Source organism: Monopterus albus, unplaced genomic scaffold (genome assembly GCF_001952655.1).
Source record: "Monopterus albus unplaced genomic scaffold, M_albus_1.0 scaffold77.1, whole genome shotgun sequence".
NCBI classification, from domain to species: domain Eukaryota; kingdom Metazoa; phylum Chordata; class Actinopteri; order Synbranchiformes; family Synbranchidae; genus Monopterus; species Monopterus albus.
The window spans coordinates 169,309-186,599 of NW_018127957.1; the positions used below are offsets into that span (position 1 = coordinate 169,309).

Here is a 17,291-nt window from a genome sequence, read left to right on the forward strand (position 1 = left end):
CCATCATCAGATAATTTGCTGGAAAAATTCATTATTATTGAACATTTTAGTGACAGTATCTTTACTACTTGCCAAATATTTAAACATGTTTATTCGTTTTGTGCTTCAGGGGCACTTTCAGTTAAATTAGATAAATAGATGTATTGCATTTAAAATGTCTAGCATTATTCTCGTGTAAATAGTGCAGAGCTCTTCACAACTGTGGCTTTAATGGGCAGCAAGGTTACGTTGTTTCCTTCAGCTCAATCAGTAGCAGCGTTAATGTGTACACACCAACAAATGACCATCGAAGGCTCGTAGGTGGCTTGTGGCTGCTGCATGCTGCCAGGCTAAACCCAGCTATCTAGTGTTTGGTGGATGGCTGATGGCTGCAAAGTGCTTCTTGGATTGCTGAGCCTTTCCACAACGACAGACCAACGATCAAATTTTCTTCCGTGGAAATGGATTTGAACAACTCTCTCAAGTCCTTACATAACGACTTCTGTGCAACACTGCAAATGTCTCTGTTGCTCACTCTGTGTGAATTCTTTTTCTTCCTCTTCTTCTGCCACCATTTTACTACCACTGCTTTCCAGGAGATTTCCTGTAACTGCAGTGTAACACCATAGCAGCAGGGAAGAATTACTCAGATACCCTACTTAAGTAAAAGTAACAATTGGATTATAAGTATTGATGCATTGTTGTGCACATCACATGTAATGTTGCAGCGGGTAAAGGTGGAGGTAGTTTTATGCCACTTATGCTTATAACTGCTCTGTAGTTAGTGAATTTTCCACTGTGAATCGATAAATTTATATAAATATAATACTGAAGATACTGTGCACTCTGTACTGCTGTTATTGCACTTGTGGTGAGATGCTAAACTGCATTTCATTGCCTTATACTTGTACATGGATAATGAGAATAAAGTTGAATTGAATCGAATCTAATCTAATCTAATCTAATCTAATCTAATCTAATCTAATCTAATCTAATCTAATCTAATCTAATCTAATCTTTATGAGTATTATTACCAGTAACTAGTAACTAAAGTTATCAAATATGTTATGTGGTGGAATAAAAAATACAATATTTGCCTCTAAAATGTAGTAAAGTTGATGAATGGTATAGCACAAAATGAACACACTGTAAGTGAAGTACAGATACCTCAAAATTGTACTTAAGTATAGTACTTGAATAAATGTACTTTCCACCACTACATAGAAGTGAATATCAAAATGGGAAATAATCTAAAGAGTTGGTTGAAACAGTTCACTGCAGGGAAATACAGTATATTCTTTGTAATTAAAAATATAGCAAAGGAATATCTGTATTACAAACGCAGGGGATTATGTGAATGGGTAAGTGAAACCTAGAGTATAAAGCAACATAGCAGGAGAGTCTACTAAGGAAATGTTGTGCACATTAAAACTGTGTTCACTCTATGATTATTTATAGTGAGAGCCATCTTTGGTTCTGCTTTGTTTTATGGAGTTTAAGGGGGGTGGGGGTGGGGGGTCTTTAGGAATGCTGTGCAGGTTTCATAGGACACACAAGGGGAGGTGGGGTGTAAGCACCAATGCTTAAACAGGTCTGTCAACAGGAATTGGTTTTTATGAGGAAGCTGAAGATTCCTGGTCAGAGTGGCACTTTTCTATCAGTGCACTTCTTGTACATCCAGCAGCTTTTGGCCCAAGATAATTGTATTTATGTTGTCAGAAATACTTATCCTGCAATTCAGGCTGTGACCACTACACCACAGTCACCTCTTGATTTTCAAACTGGATAAATAGTGCAGCTGCTGCTGATCTTAGTGAAAAGAGAAGGACTGCACACGGAGCTGTGATGATTTTGTTGTGTCATGGGAACTGTGGTCTCTTTGGAAGCAAGATATTAAACTGGCCTCAAAAAAGACCCAGTGTAGATAAAATGTGGCATCAGGTTAATCACCTTTATCATAGATAGTTGGTATAAATCGTTGTTTAGGACTGAGGTTCAAAGTTCATCATGACGCCTGCCTGTTAAGCTTTGATCCTGTACTAATTTTCTTCATCAAATGACAAATCCTTCAAATTTACATAAAAAAATGGAAATTTGAACATCTACAATTTCATATTGAGCCAGTTTTTATAAGTGTAATGTACAGTTGGCTTCTGCTATGTCCATGTCGGCACTGGGAGGTGACAAACACCCAGTAACCATTGCTCTTTTTAATGAACAGAGCAAACTGCACATGGAGGGCTTCCGCAGCCTCAGAGAAGGTGAGGCCGTGGAGTTCACTTATAGGAAATCGTCGAAAGGGCTGGAGTCTGTCAGGGTTACTGGGCCTAATGGAGCACCATGTCTGGGCAGTGAGAGAAGACCAAAGAGTTCCCAGATACGACGCTCCAAGGGAGACAGGTATGTTCAGTCTGAGGCAATCTGCCTAAATTTCTTACTGATGGTGGTACTGTTAGTCACTGCCTGGCAACCAGAGGGTCAATGTCTTTGCCCAAAGACACTTCAGTACATTTACTGGGGAGACCAGGAATTGAACCACCAACTTTCTGACGAGGAGACATCTGCTCCATTTCCTGTTGAACTTAAAGGGGTAGTTCAACATTCTGGGAAATACACTCATTCACTTTCTTTCAGAGAGTTAAATGAAAAGAGATACCATTTTGCCTTTACAGTATGTTGCTGATGGAGCTGGAGTCAGGACATGGTATAGCCTGGCTTTGCATGAAGACTTTAAGCAGGGGAAAACCGATTCTGGTCAAAGGGTCACCTCACAGCAAGAAGCTTCCGGGTTTGAGCCCCGGCCGACCCGGGGCCTTTCTGTGTGGAGTTTGCATGTTCTCCCTGTGCCTGTGTGAGTTCTCTGAGATTGGCTCTAGCAATGCATGGAGAATAATTTAACACAAATGTAAAAATGATTTCGTTACACGGTGCACGGGGTTTGGTTTAGTTTACTCAGAGACATGTTGGCACCAAACCTGGAAACCATAGAGACAAGACATAGTGCAGAGATGCTACATGCAGTCGCTGTGCCTGGCAGTAGTTTGTGAAGGAACTGTTCCAGCATGTTAGTTACTCTAATGTCACCAGTGATCATTTTTATATTTCTGTTTGCATACAGGCAAAACAAATGAGACACACCATGTAATTAGTGAGCCCTAGAGATGTTCTAGACAGCTTTGTTTGGCAGGATAACTGTTTCCCTCTGTGATAAACTAGGCTAACCATGTAAATAGTACTTACACAGTGCTTTTCTGCGCATTGATATGCACTCAGAAAGTTGTACACTATATCTCATTCACACATGTGTCTCACTGGGAACAACTAGGAGTTCAGCGTCTTGCCTAAGAACACTTTGACCGGACTTTAGCTGCTGACCATTCCCCTCACATACATTTTCTAGTTTTGAGCTACAGTTGTTTGTGATTTATTTCTCTGGCCCTGTGCTGTGTGCACTGGTTTATTGCCCATCGAAATTTATCCAAACGTTTTCAGAATATTTAGCTCGTGTTGCACCAAAATATGGTTTGCTGTGAGTTTAACCTGCATGTTTATTGCTATAACACACCCTGGACTTTGTTATTTCTCATCTTTATGCTTTGGATGGACTGGTTTCTTCTGGATGCCCAGAGGTTTTTGTCTCTCTCTTCCATCCCACATGCTCTGCTAGCCTTAATGCTGTTACCCCTTTAAGATTGAAATCTTCTAAATCTAGAGCTGAACCTTGGTTGAACAGATCCACTTGTGCTCTCTGGCAACACTGTAGATGTGCTGAACACAAGTGGAAGAAGGACAGGTTACATGTATCAAGGACTGCTTAACAGGCTACCAGAATGCTGTGAAAGCCGCCAAATCTCAATATCTATCTGGCATTATTACCAACAGCTGTCGTTGCCCCAGGATGTTACTCAGCAAACCCATGTACTACTGTTCAGCCTGATGTGTCTTCTGCTACTTGTGAGATGGTTCTCCAACATTTTATTGAAAAAGTATCTATGGTCAGGCAGGACTCAAATAACTCAAATGATATTACACTGTTGTTCCTTCATGATTTACTGTATTTGAGCAGTTTGAGCCTGTTTCTCTTTCACTTCTCTCAGAGGTGGCTCAGCACATGAAATCCTCCTATTGTGCTTTGGATGCAGTTCCTGTTCGGTCTTTAATACTGTAGGGTTATATTTTCTTGACTTTTTAATAGCTGTCTGGTTTTAGGTCTCTCCATAGCACTGAGTCAGCTCTGTTAAACGTATCAATGCTATTCTTTTTACTGTGATGATAGGAACCCTGCCATGTTGGACCTCACAGCTGCTTTTGATACTGTGGATCATGCAGTCCTCATTTCTCATGTTGCTCAGTCTGTAGGTAGTCATGGGACTGTCCTTAAATGGTTCCAGTCATATTTATCCAATAGGAGTTTTTCAGTAATGATTGGTGAGAATTTCTCCTCATGTGCTCCTCTCTCCTTTGGGGTTCCGCTTTGAACAAGTGAAAAATCTCTGCAATGCACTGATGATACTTAAACATTACTAATTTAAGTCACTGTGTTTTATGAATTGTTTGCAAACAAACAAAAAACTTACAAAAATCAGAAAATAATCTAAAAACTTTTTTGAAACTTTTTGAATATTTGAAACAAATTGAGGGCAGCACGGTGGCGTGGTGGTTAGCACTGTTGCCTCACAGCGAGAAGGCTCTGGGTTTGAGCCCCGGCCAACCTGGGGCCTTTCTGTGCGGAGTGTGCATGTTCTCCCCGTGCTTGCGTGGGTTCTCTCCGGCTCCAGTGCTCCGGCTTCCTCCCACAGTCCACAGCCATGCAGCATAGGTTGATTGGTGTCTCTAAATTGCCCGAGTGATTTTGTGTGTGTGTGAGTGGTTGTTCGTCTGTGTGTTAGCCCTGCCATGGACTAGCGACCTGTCCAGGATGTACCCCCATTGGCTCCGTGACCTCGTTTGGGACTAAGCGGTATAGAAAATGGATGGATGGATGAAACAAATTGATTTAAATAAAAAACAAACATGAGACTATTATTTGTGCAGTGACAGAGTTTTTTTCCCATTGCTTGAAGAAAAATAGGACTTCTAGGACCGATAAGAACATTTCTGGAGTTTAAAAGCATTCTGAACTTTTACATCATGTTTTGGTGAAAGTTAACTTTAGAACTAAAAAAGACACTCATACAGAATATTTTGATGACTAAGTGCAAGATCAGTAGGCTGAGCTCGAGCAATAGATAGTTTGATCTTTTCAGGCTTTTCCAATCCCCTGTGCTCCATTTCTGGGCTTCTGTGCTGGCCTCCGTGCATCTTTATCTGGTTGTCACTTTATTACAAACAAAAGCCATAAATTAATTTGTAATTTAATGTTATTAGAAACTGCTATTTATTTGCAATAATTCGATTTAGAAGCTTGTTTAGGTATTGTTGAAGCTATTAATATGATAGCATCTTTTGGACCTGAACAAACTGCTGACAGTGATACAATGAATTTTGCATTTAAGAGAATAAAATATTTAGATTTGTAGATTGTATGTTATTTACAACATTTTCTTAAATTCAACTGCATTAGTCATGGTGAGCACTGATAAAAATGATCCCACAGCTTCCTGTCCTAAAATACCCAGCAGGTTTGATTGCATTCATATGTTCCCTCTTTTTTCCCAAACATGAATGTTGTATTCAGAAGAAGAAAGGATCTTATCCATTTAATTGATAACAGATGTAGGTGCTCGAGAGAGGTCAGAGGTCACTACTGCCATAGCAACAATAGAGTGTGGTGTGCAAATGAGGCAGAGGGGGAGGGTGGGAGGAGGGGCATTGAGTGAGCGGGTGTCAGGGTTCAGAGGTCATAGTAGTACTGAAACAAAGGAGTTCCTTCTGCCACCCTCGTGGCCACGCTGATCAATACTGAGCCCTTGATGGGGGGCTGGGAGGAAAAGAGAAAGGAGTTGGTGGGTAACTGTGAGACAATGTACCGCTCACATCATTGTGTATCTCACAGGATGAATTCTGCTGCTTCAGAGGCTAAGCCTGATCATAGTTAGTATTTTTCAGCAAATCACATAAAAAGCCCCGAACCAACAATGATTGATCTCTAGTAAAAAGCAATGCATTCAGCACCATAGAGCTCCACTGCTGTCCAAAATCTATTAAAACACATTACTGAGCACTGGGTTTTCCTTCATTAGCATGAACACACACTATAGTTTACTCAATCTCACATACACTGTGAGATTCCCTGAATATGTATTATTCCACTACTGAAAATAATCCCCAGCAAAAGCATTGCTTCTTTCTATTTGAGGAACATGTGTTAGAAACTCTAGCACTCAGTTGTTTTAGGGAATTAAGAAATCAGTGTCTTTTCATTGGCTTTGCTGGCCAGATACTGACAAAATTTCACTGTTGTGTGTTTGATTAATTCCCCTATATTTCCCACATGAACATTACCTTACAGTGAGCATTAGTAAACCAATACCAAAATACTAGCTGCTGTTTGTTTTTTTCTATGTACTGACTGATAATGTACCTTGTTAACAAAAATGAGATTATTTATAGGGTTTGAGGTTTTCTCAGTTTAAACAGGGGGAAAAAATCTTTACACTGCACAGAACAATGCAAACATTCTATTAAAGTAAAACCTGAAATTCTAACAGTGGATTTGTGTGTGTGTGTGTGTTTCCTGAATACACTTCTAGTTCACCAGTGCATTCCTTAGTGTGAGTGTATTCATAATACTTTTAGAAGTCTTAGAAAAGTGTTTACATGATTTGGCAGGCAGTGTTGACTTTACCGCTCCCTTCTCTGTTTATTTACTTGTTTGACTGCACATGGGGAGCAGAGGAAAAGGCCAGGGCCAGTAAAAAACTTGATTGTCCATATCCAAAATAATCTATAGGTTTTGCTCCCCTGTTTAAGTGGCTAGTGTCCCTTTGTGGCACACTGCACAGCCCCACTTGCCTTATTTATCCTTCCCTAACAAATTCACTGACAGGATTTCACTTAGCCACTGATCATTAGCTTTCTCAGCACACATTTACTGAAAGCCCATCAACACACAGTAGCAGAGGTGGAGTGTTGTAATGATACTCTGTTTTAATGATAGCTACTGCAAGCACTTCTCAATCTCTAATTAATGCTTTGATGTTTTTATTATTATAGCTTTAAGACTGGATGATAGTTTACTGTAATCATCTAGTGACTTTTAGTACAGGTCTGTTTTGACAATATGATCACGTTGGGTTGCTGTTTAACACATTTCTGAAGGATTGCAAACTGCAATTAGTGGTTTTTTATACATGGGACAGATGTGACTTGGCATAGCAGAAAAGGTTTGGTGTAATTTATCATGTTTAATTGTAGTTCTGTTTCATTAAAGGCTACATTCACGTTACCTGATGATGTGACCCTGATCTGAAATTGCCAGTAACCATGAATATGTATATACTGTTCATTCCAACTGCTGGACTCAAGATGTGTCTTACTTCACTGAAATGTCTAGTTATCATGTTTGTGTAAGATACTGGGCCACATTTGGCACCAAACTAGTTGTGATCTCACAAAATCCTGCTGATGTGTCAAGGTATTAAACTGAGATTTAAGTGAAAACAGAGAACTTTCCTTCCTTTAGCCAGTGGGAATGACAAACAAACTGTACAAACATTAGTCTCCTCAGTGATGCTCAAATATCCAAGTGAAGGCATAACAAGCAAAACACAGTTTTGAGTGGATAAGACAGTTTAAACTGCAGAGTTCATCGTTTTATCTTGATCAGTAGGGGAAACAACAATAATATTTTTAAATGTGGTTGGCAGTTAATCAGTGCTGCCAGAGGGACAGAGATCAATTTGGCTAAATCCCCTGACAGCTGCAGCTGCCAAACATGGGGCCTTGTGACAGATGGGACTGAAGCTGGGAGTGTGCTGCCCTCTGGTGGTAGAAACCACTTCACTGCAGATGGGTTTTATTCACATTTCAACAGTCAAATCAAGTACTTGTAAAATATATTAAATGCATCTGAATAATAATAATAATAAAATATACAAGTTATTTTGGAGTTTACAGTGTGTTTAACAATATATGAGCACCACATTTCTTACATGTATGACTAGTACTGATAAAGGTATAGTTTAATAATACACTCATACTTGTACAGTGAATGTTCTTTTCATTTTCTTGACACTATTAGATGCTACAACTGTGGAGAACCTGGCCACCATGCCAAGGAATGCCAGCTGCCCCCTCAACCCAAAAAGTGCCATTTTTGTCAGAGTGTGTCCCACATGGTAGCCAAGTGTCCGGCCAAAGCACAGCAGCAGCAGCATTCGTCTCCAGGCTTTCAGGGAATAGCTACCTCACCGAGGGATGAGGAAGAGGAGCGCAGCCAGGCCACGGCCTCTGGAAGTTCAGAGTGAATGATTCAGGGAATATGTGAGATTCTTCACTAGGACACTGCTTTTTAAAAGAGCTACCTCAGGTTTTATTTATCGAGTGGCAAAAAAGAGACATCACTGTAATACTGATGTGACTGAATTTTTTTACTTAATGTTTTCCCCCCTGCCTTAGATAATTGTCTTAGTTTTGAAACAAAACAATCAGACTTACTGAATAGTAGCCACAGATATATCAAGTTGATGTTTGGAGTGATCTGACATGATGTGTTACAAAAATGCTGATACAATTCTTGTTGGTTTACAACCCTCCAAGACATTACACACATACAGGGTGCATCTAACATTGTTGTGAATGGCCAAAAGCTCAAGGATGGGTTTGACTGATACATGGGTTTGCAGATATTTGACCACAATTGATATAAAGCCAACTTGCTGATTATGACAGACAATTTTAAAAACAGGCATTTTGACCTGTTTACAAGAAATCTAAGGTGCAATTAATAACAATAAGGATGGCTGCATTCCATTTAAGTGTTAACCTCTGGCACTGTGCATGCTGGAATTCTGGCATGCCTTACTGGGACACTTCATTTGAACAGAGCTATCATTAACTGTATTGGTTTCACCTGTGATTTTCCTTCTATGAAACTGGAAAAAAAAATCTAAAAAGGCCTGTACGCTTCAAGAAAACTACAAAGAAAGTGATAATGGGTACATTTTAAAAAGAATAAAGAAAAAACTTAAAGAAGTACCTCTTTTCTGCATTTAATAGCCAGGTATTAGTATAAAATCCAACCAACGTTGTTGTTTACTATTCTGTCCTCCTTATTTACTTACACCACTATGACAGTGTCAACACAACACTGACCATTATATGCCTCATAAATGTATCTGTTATGGTGAAACACCTGTGATGAATTGTATTAAATTCTACAAGTGTAGCTAATAAAATGGACAGTGAGCATATACCACTTGAACTCAGAGTTGTAAAGTCAGGATTTACAATGTAGCAACTTTCTTTGTCAAATAATTTAGCCCAAAATGTTAAAATTGCAAAGTGTACAGTACAAGTAGCTTTAGCCATTTAGCTGTGTAGTTAGCTAGATTATTGTTGTTAACTTAGCGTGATTATAGCTTTATATTTTTCAAACATATATAATTTTAATCAAAAGAAAACATGTAAAATTCAGAGTACTTTATACATAGAACTTGACAGCATTATTATTTCTTCTAAAGCTTTTACTGTCCCATGAGCACACCTAGCAAACCTCAGCAAGCTGCGGTGCAAAATGGAGCCATGTTATACTGTGATTTTATCATGTTTTCTTCACACTATGAATGGAAGTTCATGATTCTGATAACTGTAACAAAACTGCATTTATCTCAACTATTGGTACTTACCTTCAAAAACTCTTGTGTCTAGTCAAACCCTTGTGTCTGGTCTCAGAAGAGAAGAGTAAAGAGCTGGCAAAATTATACTCTGTGGAATCTTTTTGGTTAGAAATAGCATTCTCTCACACTTTTTTATTGCTAAACTTGAAATAACCAAGGTAAACAGCATGTGAATGTAAAGAGAAAACACTTATCTTTTTAAGTATTTATGTCTGCCTTTATAAGAAAATATCTTCAGGTAGGCCTAGAAAGTAAGTAATGTCTCCACATAAGTGCCATAATCTCCACTTTCCAGTGGGGTTGGTGAGAGCTGCTTTGAAGCGTCATATTACATTAGAAAAAACATCATTTCATCACACATACCTATGAAAAATATTGAATAAGTGGGGGGTTTTCTTAATACCAAGTTGCCATTTCATTATTTGTACTTATATGCAAAACTAGCATTGATTGTATGGTAGGTTTGGTCTGTGAAATAATCGAAAAGGGAATGTTTTGACACATACAGTATATACCAGGGACTTTTTTGTTCTTATACTTGAAACAGAAGGAAGAAGTTTGGGGGGTGGGGGTTTGCTTTCACTTGATTTGAATCTACATGTATATAGACATTATCATTTTTTTTATGTTAATTATTTAATCAGAGTTGTTCTCCTTCTAGTTTTTTTTCTCTGCCACTGGTTTAGACTGAAAAGCTGACTGAACATCTGAGAGCTTCAACTCAAGACATTTGTGCAAAGCTTTGGCTTCATTTGCACATGTTTTGCAGTCTGTTACAGCTTCTCTGACTCATTCCAACAATTGTATTACTGTGTATTTGTTTTCTTATAGTGCAATTAATCTTCAACTTTAGTGTATTGTCGCTGCACATTAAAAACACAGCATCCAGTGTTGAGTATTAAACCCTTTTATCTATGTATTTAAAAATGTGTTCACAGTAACATCAGCCTGCATTCAGTTTATTTAGCATCATCATAAACTCAGGGAGAAAGTGTAAGACCTTGTTTTTTAGGAAGTGTCTATATATTTAAGTTATATTCTGTCTTGGGTTGCTGGAAGATATTGATTGCCAAATGAGGGATGCACTATCTTTGTGTTATTATGTGCTAGACCAAATACAACAAGTACTGTGGCAACCTTGTAAGACTTAGAGGAACCATCTGCTCTCAAATCTTTCAGCATGGTGTGCATTGCATTTGTTTTATGCTATTGTATTTCACATTTTTTATAAATGTTAAATGTTCATTAGCAAATATTTCAACTACTTAAAACACCAGCTATAAAGGAAGTAGCAAGTTAATTGTTTTTATTTTTAATTTTCTGGTAGCTATGTATTTTCAAAGCAATTAGCTTTAGGTACAGAGCTTGCTAGCTAGATTAAACCAGTTAGCTTGCTACTATAGGCTCCACCATTGGCTGTATGTCAAAATGGATGGCACGTTACTACTTCTTTCCACTATGCAAAAGTGAAGCCAAAATATTGTGAATACCGTGGCTGCCATCCTGGCATTTTGAAACCTGTACATTAACGAGAAGTGGAATGACAGCATCAGGCTGCCATTCAAAGCTGTCAAATCATCCGAAATATATCCCTTTTTATATAATCAGATCACTTATTAAAAACAAACTTACCAGTGAGATAATATCTGCCAAAAACAATAGAAATCACCTCTGGCAAAAATTTGTAGCTACTTTGAGTTTTTAGTTTGGCTCGTGTCCTATCCACTACCATGGAGAGATGTTGTTTATGACCTATTCTGTAACCATCCATCAGGGGGCTTGTGGTAGCTTCTCATCTGGGAACTAAATTACCACATACTTGAAGCTAGTTCACTAGCCCTGGATGAGTCTGGTGGTTCGAACCATCGGCTATTTTTTCATACATCATGAATGCTTCTAGTATGTGGTCATTTTCCCATTTTTGATTCAATTTGTCATGACCAGAACCTTTTTTTTTTTTAGGTGCACATTCATGCTAGTTTAATTTGTTCACTTCTGGGAGCTGTCACATTCTCCATTTTTATTTACAGTCTATGGGCTACATACAGTATGTTGTGTCTGAAGTGGGAAAAGTGCATTTTAGTAGTATTTTGTTTCTCTTTTTTTCTTTTATTTTAGTCCTACACAAACATAAAAGTAAAAACAACTCTTGGTTTTATGTGGAGTTATGGGCTATAACTATTTCTTGCCAAACACAAGTTACTTGCAGTGATTGTGTGCAACTTCCTGCAGTCACTGAGTAAATGGCTAAACAGTTTTTTGTCAAGAAAGTCTAGAACAGAGCTTGTCACTTTTTACCTGACTGTTTGCGTTAAGGACTAAACAAACAGGACAGCTTGTGCTAATTAGTTAGCTTTATAGATGTTGGCATGGTAAAATTCACCAAGATGTTGTTGTTATTGTACATATTCAGTGTCTTTCTCACAGTATTAATGTAATGTCCATGATGAGTGTGCATAATAGAGTAGAATTATAGGTTAGCTTTTCATATAAACGGGGACTGGCGACTGATTCCGCTGATGGTAGAGGTTAATGGGTGTTGAAAATCATCACTAAGGATCATTACGCTGCAGTACAATGGGGTCTAATCTATCACGTAAAATACTCTAATATAAATCGGGTCTCTGTGTTCTATCTTGTTTCTTGTTGTTTATATTACTTCTTAAGTGAGACCAAGTCATAAATTGTCTTGTCCAAAATCTATACAAGTCTACCTCAGGTGTGGTTTTGGTTTTGATACAGACAGCTTGAAAACAGCATGTCCAAAAACCAGTTTTGTAAGTATTGTATTTAAAAAAAAAAGATGTATGTCAAATATTTATTACTTAATATGTTTTTTTAACAATTCCTTTTCAGTGTGATGTGTGTTACCTCATAAAACTCTTGATATCTTTAAGCTTGTTGTTGCTGACAGTAAACTGAAAGATTCTATACTTAAGACCAATATCATGCTTTTCCAGGAGATAGAAACACAAACTAACTGATAAATACACAACTACCATATCTTTACTTACCAGAGCAGACACACCCATTGGTTTGGTTTTTCTGGTGATGCCACTGCAGACAGTGAATGCTCATGTTGAGTCTCTGGGTATAAATTTACTGTAGCCTTTTAAAACTCAGTAATTATATTTGTGATTGCATATGAATCATTCTCTCACTTTCCTAATTATATTTTCATCTTGCAAAATAATCTGTGCTGCAAAACAATGACAAATTAAAGATTGAACATAGACAAGATTTATGTTTTGTTGATTCTTTTATCTACACTTTATGCTGATGACTTTTGGACTGTTGCTAGGACAAGTTCACTTTATGAATCACAGTTTAGGCAATTATGAGTAATAAGTATTTTGTATTTTAACCGTATTCAGTCAAACTTTTGTGTTATCTGTATCAGAGATGTGTAACACTGAAATTAGTTGGATTTTTAAATAAAACATTATAATAAGTAGCCCTGCGATGAATTGGCGACCTGTCCAGGGTGTACCCCGCCTTCGCTTGGCTTAACAAAGAAACCCCCCCCCCCCATTTGATGCTGTCAGCAACAGCACCACATGGAAGAGAAATGTCAGAAATGTGAAAAGGAAAATTGCAGGGAACAATGTAAAGCTAGCCAAACCTATCCTTGAGCATGGCTGAAAGTTTTGAAACTTTCCTTCAATATATAGGCTTGTTTATAAATTCGTCACTTTGTGGGGATATAGAGGTTATCAGTAAAGTTGTTAAATGAATGCCTATATGCAACTGTAAGAGATGAACTTGTAAAATATAGTTTTATGTTAATAGAAGCTGCAATTCACTCACGTAAAATCTAATAAGCAGGATTCAGTTTCTTTTAATGAGATTTTTACAGGTACATATTCGCTGAAGAGTCATAGTTAATATGGTGATTGATTATTTGTCTATGTGTAGGCCTGCTGTTTTGTAATAAAACTTAAAAAGTCAATTGAGGCAGTAATGTGATTACTGAAAAACTGATTGTTCACTGTGCTTAGGGCTTAAGTAATCCAAAAATATGTTTAAGTGCATAATGATAGGCTAATTGTTATAAATTTGACATTAAGCTTTATCAAAGACATTGGAATATTAATGATTTATATACATATAGTCTGTATTTATAGATGTCGGCACATTTGACAAATATTATTATGGGAATGTGACTTGAAATTGAGTAAGTTTACAGAATATTAAGAGTTTATTTTGAAAGATGTAGCAGGAAGTGGACTGTGGCCGCCGCTGCGCAGCGCAGCATACCAGCTGCACGCTCTCACGTCCTGTGTTTGACAAAACCTTGGTTTGACTATGTGAGCAGAACATGCGGCGGTAATGGCTGCCAGGGAGAGTGAGGAAGACAACAAATGAACCCCCGAGAAACGTTTCAAAGGTGAGACTGAGCAGATGACAAGCCGCAGCACATCAGCTGTAGGCTCTTCTGCCTTCAGACCATTGTCTCGTCTGCTGTGGCTACGTGTCTAATTGGTTCGCAGGTGTGTGTTTTGAAGAATTGAATTTCTGGATGGCACGCGCGTGCACGCACACATAGAGGACAATAAGCTGTCAATACCTGGTGCTTGTCATGCATGCCTCCTCCATGCTCCAGCCTTGGTACAGTTTAAGAGCAATGAACTGGTTTTTTAACGTTATAATTATATAAGCCTGATGCAGACATACATGTCGACTGTACTGGCGAGAGCTGGACTCTTTGTTAGCTACTGTTAACGTGATTAGCTAATGTTAGCTAACCAACTACCTCGTTAGCTGACGGTGGTCAGGCTACATAGCCATTAGCCTGTGAACCAATCAGCCAAGTGGATGTCTCATTAATTAGCCAGTTAGCGTGCTGGCTGTCATTCTTTTCGTCTGGGAGGCAACTTCTTATTTCAGACTTTTGGGGGATCTCTGGCATCTCCAAATCCGACGGTATCTAGTATGTTTGCAGTTAATTAAGTCCTATTTTTAAGTGAATGTCCATAGCGGGCAGGTGTTTTACAGTAGTTTCGCATATGCTAAAGTACCGCTGTACCGTGCCCCTTCCCCGCAGCAGCATGTTGGCTGCTGCCCTGCTCCCACATCTCTCCCTTCCTGACCACATCTTGTTGCTTCAGAAGTACTGGGTGAAACCAATAAATATTCGAAGCGAATCACTTGGATCGATAATCACACTGGTCGGACTCAGGGTGCAAACAGTCAGTGTCGGAGTTTATGGACCAGCATGAACTTTGTCCACTTGTAGAGCAGTCCATATGCAGCACGCTGACCTCGGCAACAGCTGCATTCAGGATCAGCGTAGCGCAGCTTGCTAGCTAATAACATTAGAAGAGTTGGATATCCGCGAGTGACAGCGTTGTGTTATGAAAGAAATAAACACCCAGAGAGAGGAGGAGCTCTTCACACACGGCCCCGTTGTCATGTGCGTGAGAGAGAGAGAGAAACGGCGGGAGGGACTGGGTGAATACATGCGCTATGTGCCACATTGACATAAAACTGGACCTATTTTAAATGAATATGTGGCGGTCACTGTTGCTATTGATAAATAAATCAATGAACGAGAAACACTGTAAGAGGTTCTCAGTGTCAGTGTGCACACCAGCAGCACTCCTTGGGCATAAATCCAATGTAACCAGCTGTCACATATATATGTAGTGGTGTTTGATTGCTATAACCATTGATTGAAATTGTAAATACGCAATATTATCAATAGTATACTTTTTCACAGGGACACTAGGAGTTTTTATTGAGTTGAAGCAATAGTTCTTTAATTAACTGACTTAAAACTACAAAAAAAGTATAAATCAATTAACTCATGTATCAAGCAAAAGTCAACAATTCTGTCATCCAGTCTTTCAAATATGAGATTTGCTCCTTCACTCTGTGTCACACCTTTTGAAAGGTTCCTAAAAAACCCTTTAGTGTCAGTTGGTAAATTTTGTGGTTCAAATATATGGTGTTGCTGAGGAGTGTATATTTATTTCTTAAATACAAATGTAATGTATAATCATCACATGTGGTGAACATAGAGTACTGTAGAGGTGCTGATAGTTTATGCAGTACCATGTGGGTTCTTTGATTTGCTGTATGCAGTGGATGAGAGATCACTAAAGTTGATGCCCTTACATACTGTTCTCTGCCATTTTATTTGACTAGCAAAAATTTAAATGGGAAGCAGTGCTGTTTGTGTTTGGACAAAAACTGTTTACACTTCAGCAGACTGGAACACATGCCAGTAATCAGACTACCACCCATCTTCTTGCATCAGCAGTCCTACTGCAATCAAGTGGGGAGCAGCGCCATCATTTTGCTCCACTAGCACCCGTATTTAAACAGCAGGGAGATTATTTGGGTTTTCTGAGTTTGATAAATGGCCAGGAAATGTAAAAAGCAATTTCCAGAAAAGGTGTGTATCTCAGGAAACAAAGTAATAAAATTTTGTGGTGGTTGAAAGGGTTCTGTTTAGACCACGAGGGAGCTATAAAAAAATAATGTTGGATAATCTCCATTTTTGGGAATTCTAGATCCTGGGCAAATGGGAAAATATGCTACACGAAGTAATTGAACTAAAGGGATGCAGCTGCTCCTACAGATAGTTTAATGTTAATAACAGAGGATGTACCTGTCTTACAATTTTTTTTTCTTTCAAGTTTGTCTTAATGCAGTAGTGAAGTGTCCACTTGTATTTAAGTTGCTTTATTTGTTCCTCCTACGTGCTGGCAGTGAAGTAGTAGCCTTTTTACATGACTGCAAGAAATGATGGACATAATCACCAGTAATTCTGAAGCTTGGCTGAAGCTAATGTGAGATTTGTGAGTCTGAGTTGAGTGGGAATCTTTGTCTTTGCAGTTACTTGTTTATTTCCCTTGTTTTGTCCCAGCATCAATCTAGGAATGAAACATTTACCAGTTTCACAGTAAACCATGGTAAAATTTTCATTGGTTGGTATTATAGTTTCAAATTTTAATTAGCTTAAACTGTAATTGATTGACACACTTTGAAAAACTCTCCCACCGAAGGGTCAACTACTGTCCAGCATCAGTCAAAGTTGGCAACAGCCAGCCATCTGCAAGCACAGCATGCTGCGTGTGTTTGTATTAAAACAATATGAGGAGGCAGTGAAAAAGTCAGTCTTCTAACAGAATGAAATCTGAAGTGTGGTTGTATTTTGGCTTTTGAGCGGTAGGCAGATTGTTTGACGATGGTCACCCTGTTTGCTGAATGTGCAGAAAGACAACTGCAGCGACAGAGGGCAACACTATATAGCAAATGCAAAGTAAGTTAACTTTTAGCCCCAGCTTGTGACTCCCATGTAGGGCTGGGCGATATGGCAAAAAATAAAAATCTAGGTTTTTTCATAAAATGTGACCGATTCACGATTTCGATTTTTTTAAATTTTTTTTTATTTTTATGTGTAACTAGCCAACTTAAACACAAGTACAACAACATGACTGAAGTAACATTCTCTTCTTAAGTAGCTTGAAAAACCATCAGTTTAAGAAACATTGTATTTTAGTGTGCATGCCATACATAAATTGGTCA

The 17,291-nt window shown here is 38.4% G+C and overlaps 2 protein-coding genes across 4 annotated transcripts in view; both read left to right on the forward strand.

The window, feature by feature from the left end:
• The window catches only part of LOC109963699 (protein lin-28 homolog A-like), a 12,565-nt gene extending 4,148 nt beyond the window's left edge, over positions 1 to 8,417 (forward strand). Inside the window, exons 3-4 of the mRNA XM_020606435.1 lie at positions 2,201 to 2,379; positions 8,162 to 8,417. Coding sequence (XP_020462091.1) covers positions 2,201 to 2,379; positions 8,162 to 8,387 — 405 coding nt within the window. The 3' untranslated portion in view covers positions 8,388 to 8,417. The remainder of the gene's footprint in view (positions 1 to 2,200; positions 2,380 to 8,161) is intronic.
• A 5,563-nt stretch (positions 8,418 to 13,980) lies between these two features.
• The window catches only part of pdik1l (PDLIM1 interacting kinase 1 like), a 15,893-nt gene continuing 12,582 nt past the window's right edge, over positions 13,981 to 17,291 (forward strand). Inside the window, exon 1 of one of the 3 annotated variants that reach the window (XM_020606412.1) lies at positions 13,981 to 14,145. Coding sequence is in view for 1 of the 3 variants with exons in the window: in XM_020606411.1 (XP_020462067.1) it covers positions 14,342 to 14,366 (25 nt within the window). In the remaining 2 variants the exon portion in view is untranslated. Of the gene's footprint in view, positions 14,146 to 14,203; positions 14,249 to 14,313; positions 14,367 to 17,291 lie in introns of those variants that run through there. The other 2 variants (XM_020606413.1, XM_020606411.1) reach the window with 2 other exon arrangements.